A 19239-nucleotide genomic window follows, 5' to 3' on the forward strand; every position below is an offset into this window, starting at 1 on the left:
CTTAACTCTGTCTCTATAATTCTTTCTATCCTATTTTTTAAGATTGGTTTTTAATACATTTCTTTGTTTTACATAGTCACTTTCTTTTGAGCATATTCTTCGTATTCTTATTCCTAGACCCTTTGGGATTGCCCTTTCAGTGTGTATTGGCTGTGCAGAGGACAAGTGTAAATAGTGGTGCATGTCAGTGGGTTTACAGAAGAGGTCACTCTCATTTGAACCTTCTTCAAGTTTTACTTTGGTATCTATAGATTCTATTTCCTTTCATGTCCATTGAAGGTCCACCTTAATATTACTGTGTATTTCATTTGCCATTTTATGAAACTGGAAAAGAGATTCTTCTCCATGTGTCAAAACCCCAAAAATATCATCTACAAACCGAATGTATTCTAAAGATTTCTAATGATTTCTCAACGTGTGACCTAAGTTCTTTTTCTGCTATTTCAGCTATTATGTGTGTTGGATTATAAATTGCACTGACTGATTTTCTTTTTGCATTTTAGGATTTCCTCTTGCTAGGCCTGTTCTTGCATTATGTGGCTGCATGTATTTGTTTTAATTATTTTGTTATAATGCCTTTGTTGTATAGTCTCTCCACAATTTCCTTAACCTATTTTACCACTTTTATTGATCTTATTGCTTTTAACTTCTTCATATGTATCCGTATTATTTAATTCGCATTCTAGAGATTTCATATAGTCATCTGTGTTCATCATCATTATTCCAGAACCTTTATCTGCGGGTATTATACTTATATTATCATCACTTAATAACTCAGTCATAGCTTGTTCTTCAGTATTGGTTAAATTAACTTTACATTTGTTCTTTAGTCCTACTATAATTTCTTGTTTAACTACTTTAATATACATATCTAACCATTTATCTCTTCCATCTGGAGGAGTCCAAGTGCTTGTACTATTAACCTTAATCCTATGCTCATAATTACCCTCTGAATCTGATATATTTTCATTGAAAAAATATTCTGCTAATCTCATGCATCTCTCCCACTCTTTTCATTCAGTGACCAGTTTACCTATGTATTTTTTAGTCAGTATAAACTTAAGTCCTTTACTCAATACTGCTTAAATTCTAATTTGTGTGTGTTTTGAAATGTCCTTGTAAAAACTAAATCATTTTGAAATTAAGTGTTATATATGTTTTGCAATAACAAGCCAGATCACTCTCAGAAATATACAAAACAGACACACTTGCTGGTGATGTGGGTTTGACTTTAGAGACTGTGTAAACAGGGGTCCAGGTGGGTGACAATCAATTTAAAACAGTGACTGACATTCATACCTTGCCACCTGTTTAAAATATATATTAGAGCTAACTGTCACTAAGTGTGCCCTCTATCTACTGTATGCTCATGTAAAAACTTAAGTTTAATGTACAGGCATAAGGACAGACAAGCAGATGCTTCGACTAGCACGCTCATTAGTGCACTTTTTATTTGTTTTTATTAAGAACATAAGAAAGTTAAGAATGAGAGGAAGCCATTCGGCTCATCCTGCTCGTTTGGTTGTTAGTAGCTGACTGATCCCAGAATCTCATCAAGCAGCTTCTTGAAGGATCCCAGGGTGTCAGCTTCAACAACATTACTGGGAAGTTGGTTCCAGACCCTCACGATTCTCTGTGTAAAAAAGTGCCTCCTATTTTCTGATCTAAATGCCCCTTTGTCTAATCTCCATTCGTGACCCCTGGTCCCTGTTTCTTTTTTCAGGTCAAAAAAGTCCCTTGGGTCAACATTGTCAATACCTTTAGAATTTTGAATGCTTGAATTTATTTTCTGCGTGCACTGCCTTACACTTTTCTCTATTAAATGTCATTTGCCATGTGTCTGTCCAGTTCTGAATCTTGTCTAAATCATTTATTGATTGCTTCAAAGTTATGGCTCATATTTGTAATATCTTGTGCTAAAGTATAACCAAACCAAGTTAACAAGAACAGAATAAGAGATGTGCAGGGTGCTAAAGTATAACCAAACCAAGTTAACAAGAACAGAATAAGAGATGTGCAGGTCTGCACATGTTGTTGTTTCATATAACACTTAACAGACAATTTAGCTTTATTTAAATATATATTTCTATATTTTACCATATATTTAAAATACAAACAGACACATATGTATAGGCCATTTATTTATCATGTATGATTTTCCATATATTTAATTATATGGTTCTTCCATAATGACCAGACCACTGTCAGGCAGAAAACAACATGCGAAAAAAATCTGGTTCCATGCAGACTTTGAGTGGAAAAAAGATTCATCGCGTTTAAAATATAAACACACAATTTTTGTTCACCAGTCCTAAAATGCTTTTTGATTGATAAGGTAAGCAGATATAAAATCTAGGGTCAGGTTTTATAGTTTAGAGTAGAAAAAAAAGAACTGTTTTACTCAGCTAAAAGTGACATGTCATACTTGATCACTTAGTCATGTCCCCGCTAGTGAAAATAGGCCGTAAAAGCTGAAACTCAAAAACTAACCACTTAGGCCTGACAGTCAATTTGAGAGCTAAACCTTAAGTATATATATAAACCTGTTTATATATATATATATATATATATATATATATATATATATATATATATATATATATATATATATATATAATTCTAATATGTGTGTGTGTTTGTTTTAAATGTCCTTGTAAAAACAAAATCATTTTGAAATGAAATGTTTTACATGTTTTACAATAACAAACCAAATCACTTTCAGGAATATACAAAACAGACACACTTGCTGGTGATGTGGGTTTGACGTAAAGGCTGTGTAAACAGGGGTCAGAGTGAGTGACAATCAATTTAAAACATGACGTCACTGACATTCATACCTTGCTTGGTTGACTGCAGAATGTTCATGCCATTTCATCTCTGTTTCATTTATTGGGATGGAAGAGTGGAAAATCCTAACCTCCCCAGTTGTTAATTAACAGTGTAAATACTGACACTGCAGGCAATGAAACACTCATGAATGCCAAAATATTCCATGACTAATCTTTCACCAAGAAATCATCCCTGGTTATTGTAAAGACTGATACTGGAAATTATCATATGAACTGACTCTGCAACACGAGTGACATTGAGTACTCCCAGAATTATTACACTATCAGACTTTGTTACACAATAGTTTGTATTGCACTATGCAGTACAGTCTGGAGCACAACAGAATAGACTAGGAGGGATTCCAATCTTTTTATTTTTCAAAAGATCAAAATCAAAATCATGAGGTTTTGTTTGAACTTCTGCAGTTGCCACGAGCAATTGCTAAAATTAATAAATAATTAATAAGAGCAAATGGAAATCTGAACCCATGATCTTTCAGCATACAGTTGGGCCAATACGGTGTTCTTTCTACGTTTTGAACAGTGCTTTGATTGTCAAAAATCTTATTTCACTCATCAAGGTGAAATGCAGGCAAGGGCAAGGGGTGTACATAACCTTCTGAATCATCACAATATTGACAGCAAGACAGATTGGAAACTAAACTGGTTGTTTATTAAAATAACACATTATTTGTAGTTGAAAATATAATTAATAATGATTTTAATCCCTATGTTGCAGACATTCAGATTATGCCAAATACTAGCACTGAAATTCATCAAATGTTATAATAATCCACTCAAGAACAATGGCTCCGCCTTATTAACACCTTAATAACACCGGTTACCATGGCAAAAAGAGCAACATCCCATTCGAAGCAGTATTTATACAAGTATTTTGAACACAGAGGTAACCAAGATTGCCTGGACGTCCTGGCAGTGGCAAGTGTGGGAAAGAGAACAGCCAGTCGCAATAAATTGATTTTTAATATGAATTTCACAATTTATTTAATATTATAAAAAATAAAAAAAAAATACCTGGAATTTAATTAAGAAGATACAAAAATAGTAAACATGGGCAAAGGGGTAAGTGAAATACAGTTTTGATTAAAGGCTAAATCTTAAGCAATGCAAAACAAAAATAAATAAATAAATAAAAAGATTGTGCATACAGGTGGTTGTTATCTAATGCTTTCAGGATTGGGGATTGTGATTTAATACATAGTTTATGAGTTACTTATGTGCGAACAAACCCTGGTCAAGTTATAAATGACTTGTACAGTGAAAGTGATGGAAATATTTAGCTATTCGTACACACGTTTGACTTCACCATTTTAAAGCATTTTAATTTAAAAGTGGGCACTTGATGCAGTGGGTGGCTTTGTTCATATTGGGTTTCATGCATTTCTTACAAACACGGAGTATAAAGTAGTGGTATTTTTTAAAATTTTAATGAATAATGATGACTCTATTTACAATCCACTTTTTGGGTATAATGCAGACAATTCAAGGTGTGACATACTTTTTGAGGATCACTTTTCCCAAAAAGAAGATCTGAATTAGCCTAGACATCAAATGTTGCTGATTGTATTCCCAGATGTCTTGCTTGCCTTTCTTAAGAAGTTCAAGAGTGGAAATAAATTCATAGCATTTCATTTTCTTGGGCTTATTCATTTTGCACTTCAACAGGGCTGTTAGTGTCTTAGTACATTTCAGATTCGCTCTGTTTTTTTGTCTTGTTCTTGAAACATAGCCGAGCAGTCTCTCTGATTCTGCATTGCTATGTGGCAAAAGAAGAACTAATTTTGCAATCTTGCCTAGAAATCTGAAAAGAGTTTGCCACTGGCATCTTTTATACCAGCTGCATGGTTCCAGAGTTTGTTGATACACACCGGTTCATTTCCATCTTCATCTACTGTGACCATCTGTAGCTTAAAGTCATGAAGTTCTTGCATTTGCTGATAGTGTGTGAAATTATCATACTGTCTTTCAGCATCAGGAGCTCCACTTATACCCAAAATAGATAGAGCATTTGGGAATCTTTCCATGAAGTATTCCACTGATGAGAATGTTACAGCTTTCCTTTTTTCAAAATCAAAGACCTCAGCATGCTTAACTACCAGGTCATCCCATCGGAATTTCTTGAAGAAATAATTAAGTGCAGTGCAGTAAAACCCTATCACACTGGAGCAGAACTTTATTTTCTCACCTTTCCTTTGTGCAAGAGCTTGAAGCTTTTGTTTTGGTTGTGATGCTTTTCTGTTCATTCTGGCATCAGTAACTGAAAGGGGCAAACATCTCCCTAACAAGTTGCTTGGTAGGACTGTACAGTTTGTGTATGCGTGGGGCTTCAGTTAGTAAAAATAGGCAGTAGCTCAAGAATGGCCTCAAAACAGAAGAAAAGAATAACAAATATATTTCTGTCTGCCACTGGATTTTCAAAGTATGACTGCAGATGGGTCAGCCTCTTATCTGATTAATAAGGTGGCTGTGATTGGAGGTGACTCGTTAAAGCCTCATAAATGTGTATCATTTTGTCCATTACTTTTTCTAAACTCTATATGCTGACATGCTTAAGAATGTTTCTCAATTCTACCCCACAAAAATCAGCAAACTTCCATGTAAGATGTAGCAGTCATCTATACAGAAAGCCTCTACATCAAATAAGGAGAGACTGCTAAATGCTTTAGACTAGACTTAAAAGACTAACCAAGACTCAGATCAGTCTGCTCAGATTGGTTTTTGCTAATTAGCTTTTCCAAAAACAGTCCAAGTGGGCACATTTGCCTCTGGGTTTCACTGGAGTAAAGATCTGTACGTTCCTCTTTCCCCCAAAAAATTGACTAAATACCAGACTATACTGTCATGTGTGTATAGAAGGTACTGTTGCTGATTGTGTACAGTGGAATAATTGACTTGAACAAGTACTACAAGTGAACTTGCTTGTTTTAATTCTGCTTTGTAAATCATACAAATTTGGTAGTTAGCTGCAATATTATTCAAAGAACAACATATCTGTACCAATGTGTTCTAAGCAGACTATTTACTATTGTAAATGCTCACATAGGCTGCAAGTAATCTAGCTGGTTAACATTGAAAAGCAATGGAAGTCCAAACTTGAATAGAGCAGAAGAGCATGTACAACGCTGTTAAAGGGGAAAGTACAGGAAGAGGTGAGGATCGAATATTTCTCATTGTTAAATATTGGGTAACTTCATTTTATAACCAGGGATCTGATGGCAGATCAAAGTAGTACTTCATTGCGCCATTGCTCAGTCATACGATGCTGAAGTTTATGTCATCATTAAGCAATAGAATTGCCTGTCTTCAGTGCTTTGCCAGTCTGACATCCCATTCTAAACCAGCTGGGTAACACAATGGGGCAGTTTTAACACTGTTGTTGTTCAGGAAAATATTGAACCCAATTCTGAATCCAATTTGAATAAAAATATTGAAAGAATTTTGTAAGTTGACAAGGTTTGTGTACAACATATAATTTTATGCCAAGGCATTAATTAACATTTTTATAAAGTTTATTTGATAAGAGGCAGAAGGTAAAGATTGCTCTTGGTAGTACATAGTTAGTGGCAGGGTATATTTCTATATTTTCTAATTTTTGCTGACATAAAGTGAAACATTTAAAACAGTGTACTGTCAAGATGGCCTAACAGTGAAAGAATCGGTTATGAACTGTTGACCTTGCTTGGTATGTGGTGGTTTAACATGCTTGAGGACCTAATGCAGTGCTCTAATGTCCATAGTGGACAAGCTATTAATGGACAGTAGCCAAAAACTATTATCCAGTTACATAGTTACTGTTAAAGCTATGTAGGAGGTTAGTGGGCTGAGTGAAATGATGGTGATGATGGGACTGGCAAAAAGTACACAGGAGGCTTGAATAGTTTTCCCCGCAGCAGGGTTTTTATTTGTCTGGCCGTAGATGGCCACCGACCAGTATTCCAATCAAAAAGAAAGTAAAAACAAAAGTAATGAAATAAAAAATAGTCAAAATAAATTCCCCCACCAATATCAACAATGATAAAGGAGGAGGAGAAAAATAAAAAGGTACAACTTACAAAGTCCCTCACACAGTAAAATATAAGTTATAAAAATAAATATAAATAATGTTTCACTGGCGCTCCTGCGCTGGCCTCTAGGGGGCTCCTGGTGTACATAGTAACTCTGACTGGGGTACGTGGCGCGGCGGCCGTGGACTTTCGCGTTCGGACGGAGCGAGCGATCTTTCTGGAATTCCCGGACGGTTCGACCTTTGCTTTTCCGCTGGTCTCGTCCCGTTTTACCCCCGTCACAAGCTGTCTAACAATTCTGCCTACTTCTCCAAAGAATATTATTATTATTATTATTATTATTATTATTATTATTATTATTATTATTATTATTATGCTATAGAATGCAGTTTAAAATGTTTCTTCTGCTTGGTTTGAAAAATATTTCTCTCTGCAGGAAGGACGTGATCAATATGAGTTGGATGCAACATCAGAGCAGGGTGGAAAAAAGAAGGAGAAGAAGGAGAAGAAGGGGAAGAAGGGGAAGAAGGATAGACATCTGGAAGAGCTGAAGAAAGAAGTAGATTTGGTAAAGACTTGCCTGCACTTTTTAATGAGAAGCAAAGTGTAGATTCCCAACTAAACAGGAGCTGTTGAACAATACAGTAATGGAACCCTGCTTAGAGGGCATTACTGTCTCATAGCTGACTGTTAGGAAGGTAAGAGTGCATGCCGCTGGTGAGATCAGCATCCAAGGTAATGCACAATAATCTGGGTTTATCATGATTAGAAACCGATATACAGGGTCTTTATTGTAGTAAACATTTGAAATCTTTCATTTTGAAATGTTTTGCTAGAATTTTATCTAAAAGTTATGAGGTCATCTACTATGTGATAGTGCCCTGCATGGAGCTTCCTGGTTGATAGATGAAAGCTCTGAGGTATTACCATGTGTTTGTAAACTTCCAATTTCAATTTTTATTTCCATTTGTAGGATGACCATAAACTTACTTTCGATGAACTGCATCAGAAGTATGGTACAGACCTCAGTCGGGTACGTTTTTGACTTGTTTCACCAACTGCACTGTTTCCAGTTCTGTCAGGGATAGGGGATAGTCTGTGTCCATGAGTACTGATAACCCCTAAACAGACTATGGACTGACATCTAGGCTATTCCAGAAATACTTAAGATTACATTTCCTTAACTGTTAATTTATCTTGTAATTATACTTGTAATTATGTAGTCATATCTGTTAAATATACATGTATTGCAAATTGTGGTCTCTAAGATACAGTTTATTTATTCTTGTATGAACTGTCTCAATTATGTAACACAATTTCTTGAATTAGTATAAGGCTTCAGGGTAAACGGCTTTGTTCCGAGTAACCAGACACTGGTTAAACTGTGGGGTCCTTTAAGTCTCACTGGCAGAAAGTGCAGTCAATCCTTTCATCTGTAAACATTTGAATTAAGGAAGGGGAGGGTATATATACATACACTCAAACAGCTTAAGAGTGGTCACTATAGACAGGTGAAATTGTTTGTGTTCATAATTCCCAATTTACCTTCTGCAGGGTTTAACAGTCGCCCGTGCTGCAGAGATCCTGCTTCATAATGGTCCCAATTGCCTGACTCCTCCCCCTACAACCCCAGAATGGGTGAAGTTATGCAAGCAGATGTTTGGAGGCTTCTCCTTGTTGCTGTGGACAGGAGCCATTCTCTGTTTCTTGGCATGTGGAATTCAGGCTGCCTTGGAAGATGGACCTGTCTCTGATAATGTAAGAAGCCAAATAAGGTTTTATAGGCTGGACGGCAACTTGTTTGTAGTACTAACTAGTTAATTAATGGGAGATGGATACGATGTCTGTCTGTTTCTCTCCACAGTTGTATCTAGGTGTCGTGCTTGCTGCTGTTGTTATCATCACTGGCTGTTTCTCTTACTACCAAGAATCCAAGAGTTCTAAGATCATGGAGTCCTTTAAGAACATGGTTCCTCAGGTACTGTAACACTTCCATGTATGCTAAGTTAAAGAAACTAGGTACCAATTTAAATGGGGTTAAAACTCCTTTTTAATCTTGAATTTTTGAACAAATCAAAATGCCTCTCTCTATCTCCAGCAAGCCCTAGTTATCCGTGATGGTGAGAAGAACAGTATTAATGCTGAGGAACTTGTGGTTGGAGACCTAGTGGAAGTGAAGGGAGGAGACAGGGTCCCAGCTGACTTGAGAATCATCTCTGCTAATGGCTGCAAGGTAAGTCTGAAGTAAAAGGCGATAACCAAACTGGAAGCATAACTCTAAAATTGGGGGCATGGGGTGATGCTTATGCTTTTTCTATATTTGTATTCTGTAGGTTGACAATTCTTCCCTGACTGGTGAATCTGAACTTCAGACCAGGTCACCTGACTTATCCAATGAAAACCCACTTGAGACGAAGAACATTGCCTTCTACTCCACCAGCTGTGTAGAAGGTACAGACCTAATAATAGGCTGGGGGTGGGGGGGGGGTACTTTTTGTTGAAAGGTTGTTGATCTTGCATGATAGCATCCTTATCCTAAGTTATCTGGGAAAATAAAAAATCTGTTCGTAACACAGGAATAAAAATAATAAATTAATGGATGGTTTGACTTTTTTAAGCTCTATCCAGTCATATATCTAGTTCTAATTGAGCCCAAAGTAGCTCAATTTTCTCCCTCCTTTTTCTTTTAGGTACTGCCTGCGGCATTGTCATTAACACTGGTGACCACACTGTGATGGGACGCATTGCCACTCTAGCCTCTGGCTTGGAGGTTGGCAAGACTCCCCTCTCTAGAGAGATTGAACACTTCATCCATATCATCACTCGACTGGCAATCTTCCTTGGTGTTACCTTTTTCATCCTATCCCTGATCCTTGGATACACCTGGCTGGAGGCTATTGTCTTCCTCATTGGAATTACTGTTGCCAACGTGCCAGAAGGTCTGCTGGCTACTGTCACGGTATGGAAGGGCGATTTTTAGAAAAAATAAATACACAGCCACCCACTGAATCTATGAGGATTTTTTTTTTTTTAAAGTGAAAACAGTGTGCTATAAAAATTGTATTGCAGTGTACTGATATCAAATGGCTGTTTCTTTTTGAAGAAGATACAAGAAGGTGGAGACTTGGCTGATTCATCTCTGTATTGCATGAACTTTTAGCAGTTTTTGGGTGTTATTGCTGACCCTTTCGTAAAGTAAATGGAAAATATTTAAATCTCTTCTGCCACTACCTCAGGTCTGCCTCACACTCACAGCAAAGCGAATGGCCCGTAAGAATTGCCTGGTAAAGAACCTAGAAGCTGTAGAGACTCTGGGATCCACCTCCACTATCTGCTCTGATAAGACTGGCACCCTGACACAAAACAGAATGACTGTTGCTCACATGTGGTTTGACAACCAGATCCAAGAAGCGGACACCACTGAGAACCAGAGTGGTAAGAGACCCACTTCCTGTGTTTTCCTCTCTGAACTGCCTTTGTTTTGACTCAATGTATGCATATGGGATCATATTCTAATATCCTCTTTACAGGTGGTACCTTTGATAAGAGCTCTTCCACCTGGGCTGCCCTTGCTCGTGTCGCAGGACTCTGCAACCGCGCTGTATTCCAGGCTGCACAGGAGTCTGTACCAATTCTTAAGGTAGGATTGTTTATAGAAGTGCTGCTTGAAGTGTTGTGTGTTTTTGTTTTCTTCCTAAATTCTGGCACTAGCTTTCAATAACTGAGATGGGGATTATTTTTAGTATATAATAGTACTTTTCCAAATTCTCTGGTGTATCCAATTCTTTAAATATGACTGAAGGCCACTGACAGCAATGAGGCTGTTGAAACAAATCTTGTGTCCAGCAACTTCCATGATTTCATAATTGCAACTATTTGTTCTCCCTTGAGGTGCTTGACTGGAAAAACAGACTATTAAAAGCCTTGGACCTTTACAACTTTAAACCAGAAGGGATTCTACAATGTGATGTACATTATTGCTCTAAATCCCAGTGTGACAATTCAGCTGCAGAAAACGGTTGAGTCTGGTTGTCATTGGCAAGGCCAGGATTAAATTGTCACATGCTGTAGAGGCCCAAAGGCAAGTGGTGGTTTCTTTTTGTTCTTTCTCAAATGTGTGTGTTTTTTTGTTTTTTTATAAATCTGTAGAGAGAAGTAGCTGGTGATGCTTCAGAATCTGCCCTACTGAAATGTATTGAGCTGTGCTGTGGGTCTGTGACGGCCATGAGAGACAAGAACCCCAAAATTGAAGAGATCCCCTTCAACTCAACCAACAAGTACCAGGTAAATATGAAGGAATGGTTCTGTGTGGGTCTGAAGCACCACACTGAAATTGTAATTCTCTGTAAAGCACCAACAATTTTACTTTGTTCTTGCACATTTTCTGGCAAGCATGAACTTTACTACAAAGTTGAAGATCTTTATAACTGTCACTTGCAGAATTAATACCTCTGTCCTTGTCTTCAGCTCTCCATCCACCGGAATGCAAACCCCAGTGAATCTTGTTATCTGCTGGTGATGAAGGGTGCCCCAGAAAGGATTCTTGATCGTTGCACCACCATCTTGATTCAAGGCAAAGAGCAGCCACTAGATGATGAGATGAAGGATGCTTTCCAAAATGCTTACCTTGAGCTGGGCGGACTGGGAGAGAGAGTTCTTGGTAAGAAACTACATTCACAAAATGGTTGCTTATTGAAGTCTTTAGGATTGCACTTGATGTGTGAAAGTGACCAAGTGTAAACCTAGCTTTTATCCCACCATATCTTCCATGTAGGATTCTGTCATATGCTGCTTCCTGATGATCAGTTTCCTGAAGGATTCAAGTTTGATGTAGAAGAGTTGAACTTCCCTACTGAGAAGTTGTGCTTTGTTGGTCTGATGGCCATGATCGATCCTCCTCGTGCTGCTGTACCCGATGCTGTTAGCAAGTGCAGAAGTGCTGGTATCAAGGTAATTTTATATTGTATTAAGACTTCATAAGAAATGTCATACCTAGCCATACTTTGTCTTCAGTATCATTACCAAATATGCACTTCTCAATTATTGTTATTTTCTTCCTTCTACAGGTTATCATGGTTACTGGTGACCACCCTATTACAGCCAAGGCCATTGCAAAGGGTGTGGGAATCATCTCTGAAGGAAATGAAACTGTTGAGGACATTGCAGCTCGCCTGAACATTCCTGTCGAAGAAGTCAACCCCAGGTATGCAATTTGATACAAAGTTGTTTTAAAAAATAATAATTTTCAGTACTGTACTGTAATTATACTACCTATTTTAAAGCATATTTGTAGATGTTAGCTCTATTTTAAAGTCTCCTGTTTTACTCTGCTTGTTGAGTTGTTAAAGACCACTGTAAAATGGAGTCCTTTCTAACAGAGATGCCAAGGCCTGTGTAATTCATGGTGGAAAACTGAAGGATCTGACTAGTGACCAGCTGGATGACGTGCTGAAGCACCACACTGAGATTGTGTTTGCCAGGACCTCTCCTCAACAGAAACTGATCATTGTGGAGGGATTTCAAAGACTGGTACAGTATTGGATTATTAATAATAAAAAATAGTCTTGCTGTGTACACCATACTTGGAAAGTCCTAGAATGCCACTTCAAATTGGAGCTCTGCTAGGAAATATGAAGTGCAACTTTCGGAATTCATTAAATGAGATTCTGGATAAACTCTTCTCTTTTTATACTTCAAGTTTTCAACTTAAGAGATGGGGTTTTTTTTGTATTCATGTAAAATAAATGCTCATGACATCCTCCTCCATGTCTGCAGGGTGCTATTGTAGCTGTGACTGGTGATGGAGTGAACGACTCCCCTGCCCTGAAGAAAGCAGATATTGGTGTTGCAATGGGTATTTCTGGATCCGACGTCTCCAAACAGGCTGCAGACATGATCCTTCTGGATGACAACTTTGCCTCCATTGTGACTGGGGTAGAGGAAGGTAAGACAGGCCATGTTGTTAAGTCCACCTCTTATTTTATTTTTTAAACAGAATTGTCTGACTCTTTATTCATACTCTACTAGGTCGTCTGATCTTTGATAATCTGAAGAAGTCAATTACTTACACCCTGACAAGTAACGTCCCTGAAATCACACCATTCCTCTTCTTCATTATCGCCAGCGTCCCTCTAGCTCTGGGAACTGTAACCATCCTGTGCATTGACTTGGGTACTGACATGGTAAGAACTGATGATTATTATTTTAAGCTTAAAAATTGTGTTTAAAAAACATAATGTGTTTGTTTTTTGTTTTTTGTTTTTTTTTAAATGGAGAATGTGAAGTTGAAAATCCTTCTTATTTTTCCAACATATTTTGTCTTTTGATTTTATGAGATCTGTTTTTGCTGGTTGCAGTGAAAGCTATGTGCTTTTGCATATTTAACTCTTTTTGGCTTTTCATGTCTAGATTCCTGCTATCTCCCTGGCTTATGAAGGGGCAGAAAGTGACATCATGAAGAGACAGCCACGAAATCCCAAAACAGACAAACTTATGAATAAAAGGTTGATCGGTATTGCCTATGGGCAATTTGGTAAGCTGAAAAGCTGATATCTAGTTTAAGAAGGGTTTCAAATAACCATGAAATGCTTACATTTGAGTCTTTTCCTTCTGTAATTGGTAGCCTTTATTTTAATTGCAAGTGTACAAATATTGGTACAATTTGTGATAACAATCCCTACTGGTGTCTAGAACTTGTAATCCTCATTTAATGAAGAATTGCTTGTTTTAAGTGTTGAGTCTTTCTGCAATTGAAATTCTAGTGTCCCCTCAAGGGAACCACTGCGGTTGCTTCTCTCTGGTAAAAATATGTTTATGGAAGGAATAAGGCCTTTGTATTTTGGAAAAAGGAAAGCTTGAAAGTGGCACTACATGGGCAATTGCTAATTATATTGCACAGCATGCCAGCTCTTCCTCAACAAGTGTGATTTTATAGAAGCTCTGTTAAAGGAGCTGAAGATACGGCTCATATTATTGCTCTCCCCATTAGTTATAATAGGCATTCCCATTTATCCACTGGGCATAGGGAGTCATCTGTGAGGGGGATAAAAGCTTAACTAAAAGGTATCTGTCTTACTTCAGGTATGATCTCGACTATGGGAGGATTCTTCACATATTTTGTCATTCTTTCTGATAATGGTTTCTGGCCCAAGAGACTGCTGGGAATCCGTATTGAATGGGAGGACAGAAGCATCAATGACTTGGAAGACAGCTGTGGACAGCAGTGGGTCAGTAATCCTCAACCCAATTTTTGGAGGGGGTGGGGAATAGAATATTAAATGGAAGTATTTTGCACTAAAATTAACATACCTGTCGTCTTGTCTTTCACAGACCTATGAACAGAGAAAGATTGTCGAGTTTACCTGCCAAACTGCTTTCTTTATCAGTATTGTGATTGTGCAGTGGGCCATCTTGATCATCTGTAAAACTAGAAAAAATTCTCTCTTCCAGCAGGGAATGAAGTAAGTATCGAGACTGGTGACACACTGATAGTGGTAAGACCGTCAACTACATTAAAACTGTGAAGAAAAATAAATATTACTAAACATGGTCTCTGTTAAAGAAATATGATGTTTGGTATTGTAAAGCAGTCTGTGTGGGTGGTTTTTTATTTATTTTATTATTTTTTATTTTTTTAACAGGAACAACGTCCTTATCTTTGGGCTGTTTGAGGAAACCGCTTTGGCTGCCTTCTTGTCTTACTGCCCTGGAACGGATGTGGCCCTGAGAATGTACCCTCTGAAGTAAGTTAATGTTTTTTTTTTTTTATTTATTTTTTTATTATTATTTTGTTATTTTTTGACATTTATTAATTTTATTTTATTTTTCTCCTTAGACCAACCTGGTGGGTTTGTGCCGTCCCCTATGCTGTCATTGTCTTCATATATGATGAAATCAGAAAGGTTATCATACGACGCTACCCAGGAGGTAAGGCAACAAAATTAATATTTTGCATGTGTGGTGTGTTTCATCATTAGGACTTGGTGTACTAAGATGCCCCAGTCGCAGAGCAAACATACCACAGTTTGCATTTTCGTTGTGACACTTAGCAAAGTAAACATTTTGTCCTATGTATGGATATAAAATATGTTATTCTAACAAAGACAGCCGAAATATACTAATTAAAATATTTGTTGTGTCTTCTTGGCACAACCTCTAGCATTGTATTCAAAGTGACATTCAAATAAAGAGTGGGAGTTGAGTTGTGGTTTGCTGCAGCAGAGGGAGCCCAAAGGATAACGTCTATACCTGCAAGGATGCAAGAATCAAAATAACATTGTTTTTGTTCAATGTAAACGTCATCTGTACAATGCATTCTATTCTGTCTTCATTTCACCTATTTGAATACTGTTTTATGTATAAAAAATGGAATCATATAGTAGCCCTTCTCACTAAACCGGACATGTTTGTCCAACATAAAGAGGTGTTGGGTTTAAAAATAAATAAAATAAAATACAATAAAATTGCACACACATACATTTATAGTGCTCAGTGCATTTTAAATGTAAATCATGAAATAACTCATGTGTTTTGGATAGGCTACACATTACATTATGTAAAAATATAAATCTGTTCAGTAGTCCTGTACAGCATAGTCATACCTGCCAACTTTTGAAAATACAAAATCAGGAGAGTTTTTGGGGCACTAGTGGGGAATGGCAGGGGGAGGTTTTTACAGTTTTTTTGACTGTATTCCCTGTGTAGAGCGAGAAAGCAGGGGTGGGTGGGTGCTTGTTAGAGAAAATGTACTTAAGGTAGTACTGCATTACAATTGGCAATCTAAATTATCTGCAGTTTTTTGAGTCTCATCGGGAGACGGGAGATTCACCCTCTATATCGGGAGTCTCCCAACAAAATCGGGAGACTTGGCAGGTATGTACAGAACAATAGTAAAATCAAATGAATAGCTAGCACACTTTCTTTTTACTATAGCCTACCAGTAACACAAAATAAATCCTGCTGCTGCATTTTACACATTTGTACACTGCGAATCAAAGATTATTTTAAATTGAAACAAAATTATTTTAGGGTTTTGTATTTTATTATTATTATTATTATTATTATTATTATTATTATTATTATTATTATTATATTATTAGTAGCATAGACAATTGACACAAAATAGATAATACTAATCTTTATATAGCGCTTTTCATAGTGGACCACCATCACAAAGCGCTTTACAAGATACAAGACTAGGGTGTGTGAACCATGCATCAGTTGCAGAGTCACTTACAACCAGAAAGATGGAGCACAAGGAGGTTAAGTGACTTGCTCAGGGTCACACAATGACTAAATGGCTGAGCTGGGATATTAACCAGGAACTTCCTGGTTACAAGCCTGTTTCTTTAACCACTAGAACACACAGTCTCCTAAAGATCATAGGCCTATACAGATGCTTAAAATGAGCTGGAGGAGTTAGTGGCATGTGTGCAGTCTGTTGTTCCCAACACATTGGAGGAAACCAGAAATGTCATAAAAATTTTGTTTTCAAGGCTTGTAAGTACACCCTGCCTTTCAGGAAAGTTAGGTACCTTTGCCTCAAAAATGCATTGAGCACAAGTGGCAACGCACAAGACAAAGCAGACTGGGAAATGCCAGCAATAATAACGACAGTTTAAAATGCTTTCAAAAGTTCTTAACAAATTGATGCAATTGTAAATGTTGCAATTGCCGGCAGCTTATGTACATCTCATTATAATATCTGAGAAGGATGATATTATAATGTATAATATCTGATATATCTGATATTATAATATCTTCGCAGGAACGCAGATCATTTCATATTTACTAAGCTTGAACCGTAAACAAAAACTGCTGCTGCAAAGCATCCCCTAAAAAGTTACAAATAGCATTACTCATTGTTTAGTACATTCACCCAAGACTCATTTGCAACTGGTTTGTACGACAGGCAACAACTACATCTACCACTAGTGTTCTGACAAAGTGCACTGTAATCACAATTTTGGATGTTTTCAGACTGCTACAAGTGCTACAAGAAAAACATGTCGTAATGCTTTAAGATGTGCACAGATCTACATAACTGCTTGTCTAACTGTGATACTTGCCAATGACATTCTGTAGCATGATCTATTAAAACTCACAATCTTGGAGGTTACATGAACTTATATTTTTACATTTATAGGTTGTAGCTTGCATACTTTTTTGAAATTGTGGCACAACAGTCCTGTAAGATAAATGTAATATAAATGTATGATGATTGGAAAGTTTATTCAATATGTTTATTTTCTTTCTAGGTTGGGTGGAAAAGGAGACCTACTACTAAACTGTTGCTCTACATCACTCATGTCCTTTAACCTTGCATCTTTGGATATGTGTTTTTATATAGAATGCTTGAGAAGCTGCTGAAAGATACAGAACCAAGACATTTTGATATGCCTTTGTTTTGTAGTATAAATTGTATAGGGTCTCTAACAGATGTGTAACTTAAAATAAACTTTCAGTGAAGTTGAGGTTTAGCCTTTGTCTATTTTTCCGGGGGGGGGGGGGGGGGGGGGGGGGTTTCATCTATTTTATTCCACAACTTCAATATATCCTCTTCCAACCCCCCTAGGTTGTATATCTGTACTGTAGTATGCACAGGTTAAAAATTGTTTTATTTTATGCAAATGTAAATCAACATGCAGTTCTGTTCCAAACTTTTTAAAATAATGCAACCATTTAAATGTGCAAACATAACACAATCCAACAATATTTGCACAAGCATTTGCTGCTTCCACAAACACCCCTGTGCTTGACCACTAGTAATGTACTACTGCAGTAATAGACAAAGTATCTGTCTTGCACCTGAACTCCTGTTAGTCACCTGTTAGTCACCCCCCCCCCCCCCAAACAGAAAGGAAACCCATACAAAAACATCTGTGTGGTTTTCAAGCAGTTATATGGTTTAGGTCTCATCATAATAAATGTCACACTTTCAAATAATGTCTTCATATCTGATATACAGAAGCAGTCTATGATTTTGTTAGTCTAGTTGCAGTATATACCTTTTCCCTGCAACGCTACATCAGGGGCAATCTCATAACTGTATTTTATAATGGTCATTCACCAATAAATTAACCATACTGTGCCCACTTTTTATTATCCCCTCTATATTAAAGCATTCATTTAATCCCAATATGAATTGGAGACGTCAAGAGTAGTTGGGACCAAATATAGACCTTTACATCGTCTGCAAACAGAAAACACTTGCATTTGACTTATTTATAAATGTCTGTAAATTACAGTACATCCTCAACATGACCACTGAACTTGCTTTGGAGCAGTTTACAGTACCGGGAGATCCACTTACTTTATGGGTAAGCCCAGCTATATGGTTATTGCACTGTAGTGGGATTCCCCAGTGCTGTAGAATGCTCAAGAAGTCCATGTGACCGAACCACGGAGCCCCCCCCACCCCCCCCCCCCGCGACGCCCCCCTCGGAATTAATGAGCAACACATAGTGTATGTCTCCTTGTACGTTGTTAACTTGGAACAAAAAGAAAGAGATGTCCTGTAATAATGTTGTTTTATTTTTACTGACAGTGTGTTATGTAGGAATCAACCTGTGGACTAGTTAATGTCCCAAGTGACCAAATTTAGTTATAGGGAAACTTATTTTTTTTTTGCTAATTATTGTCACTAATTGTTTATTGCTCTTATTCTATTTCACTTGTGAAAACATGGAGAAGCAGCTGGCAGGTTTTGTTTTGTTTGTATCACAGTACCAGGACTTAAAATATATACATTTCAGTCGTGGGTGGTCTGTCAGTAGGTGGCCAATTTATCTATTTAAGTCCCTGTGCTGTAATACAAACAAAACAAAAACTGCCACTCCAAACAGTGTGCTGCTTCTCCATCATAAACCAAAAAGGGGTAAAAACAATAAAAACTAAATCAGTCAAACACAATTCAAACAAGTGAAATAGAATAATAAGTGCAATAAACAATCTGCATAAAGTTAAATGTAAATGTCATCTGTACAATGCATTCTGTTCCGTCTTCATTTTATCTATTTTAATACTTTTACTAAAACCGCAGCTTCCCTGTCTCTGAGTCTCTTTCCTGCCAGTAACATCTCGGGCCACAGCGCTGTACTCCCACACAGACCCTTTTTGTTTGTTTGTTTTACAGATGAAAACAAACAATATAACAAGTCTTTAATTCTTCACTCATGGAAGACATGGCTGTCTGTCTATGAGTGAGTGTGTCACCTTCCACATGCGGAATACATTCTTAGCCTGAATTTTCGGATTGCACTTGGCTGTAATCCGATAAACTTAATTTTATACACATATTTTTAACCGGTATATTCACTGTCTCACGTTCTTACCTTAATCAGTCCAACAGAATTACATCACTTTAAGCCGATTGTCATCTGATCATC

General features: G+C 37.2%; 1 protein-coding gene across 1 annotated transcript; it reads left to right on the forward strand.

Moving 5' to 3' along the window:
- Positions 1-3772: 3772 nt before the first annotated feature.
- On the forward strand, positions 3773-17325 carry LOC121327885 (sodium/potassium-transporting ATPase subunit alpha-1-like). Its single transcript, XM_041272193.1, has 23 exons — positions 3773-3911; positions 7290-7421; positions 7827-7886; positions 8408-8611; positions 8718-8831; positions 8952-9086; positions 9187-9304; positions 9544-9812; positions 10090-10288; positions 10384-10493; positions 11003-11137; positions 11321-11513; positions 11628-11803; positions 11920-12056; positions 12232-12382; positions 12629-12797; positions 12881-13035; positions 13262-13385; positions 13934-14079; positions 14183-14313; positions 14494-14595; positions 14688-14779; positions 17110-17325. The coding sequence occupies exons 1-23, from the start codon at positions 3900-3902 to the stop codon at positions 17136-17138; spliced, it is 3093 nt and encodes a 1030-aa protein (XP_041128127.1). The 5' UTR covers positions 3773-3899; the 3' UTR covers positions 17139-17325.
- The last annotated feature ends 1914 nt before the right edge of the window (positions 17326-19239 follow it).

The sequence above is a fragment of the Polyodon spathula genome, chromosome 15 (assembly GCF_017654505.1).
Source record: "Polyodon spathula isolate WHYD16114869_AA chromosome 15, ASM1765450v1, whole genome shotgun sequence".
In the NCBI taxonomy this organism is placed as follows: domain Eukaryota; kingdom Metazoa; phylum Chordata; class Actinopteri; order Acipenseriformes; family Polyodontidae; genus Polyodon; species Polyodon spathula.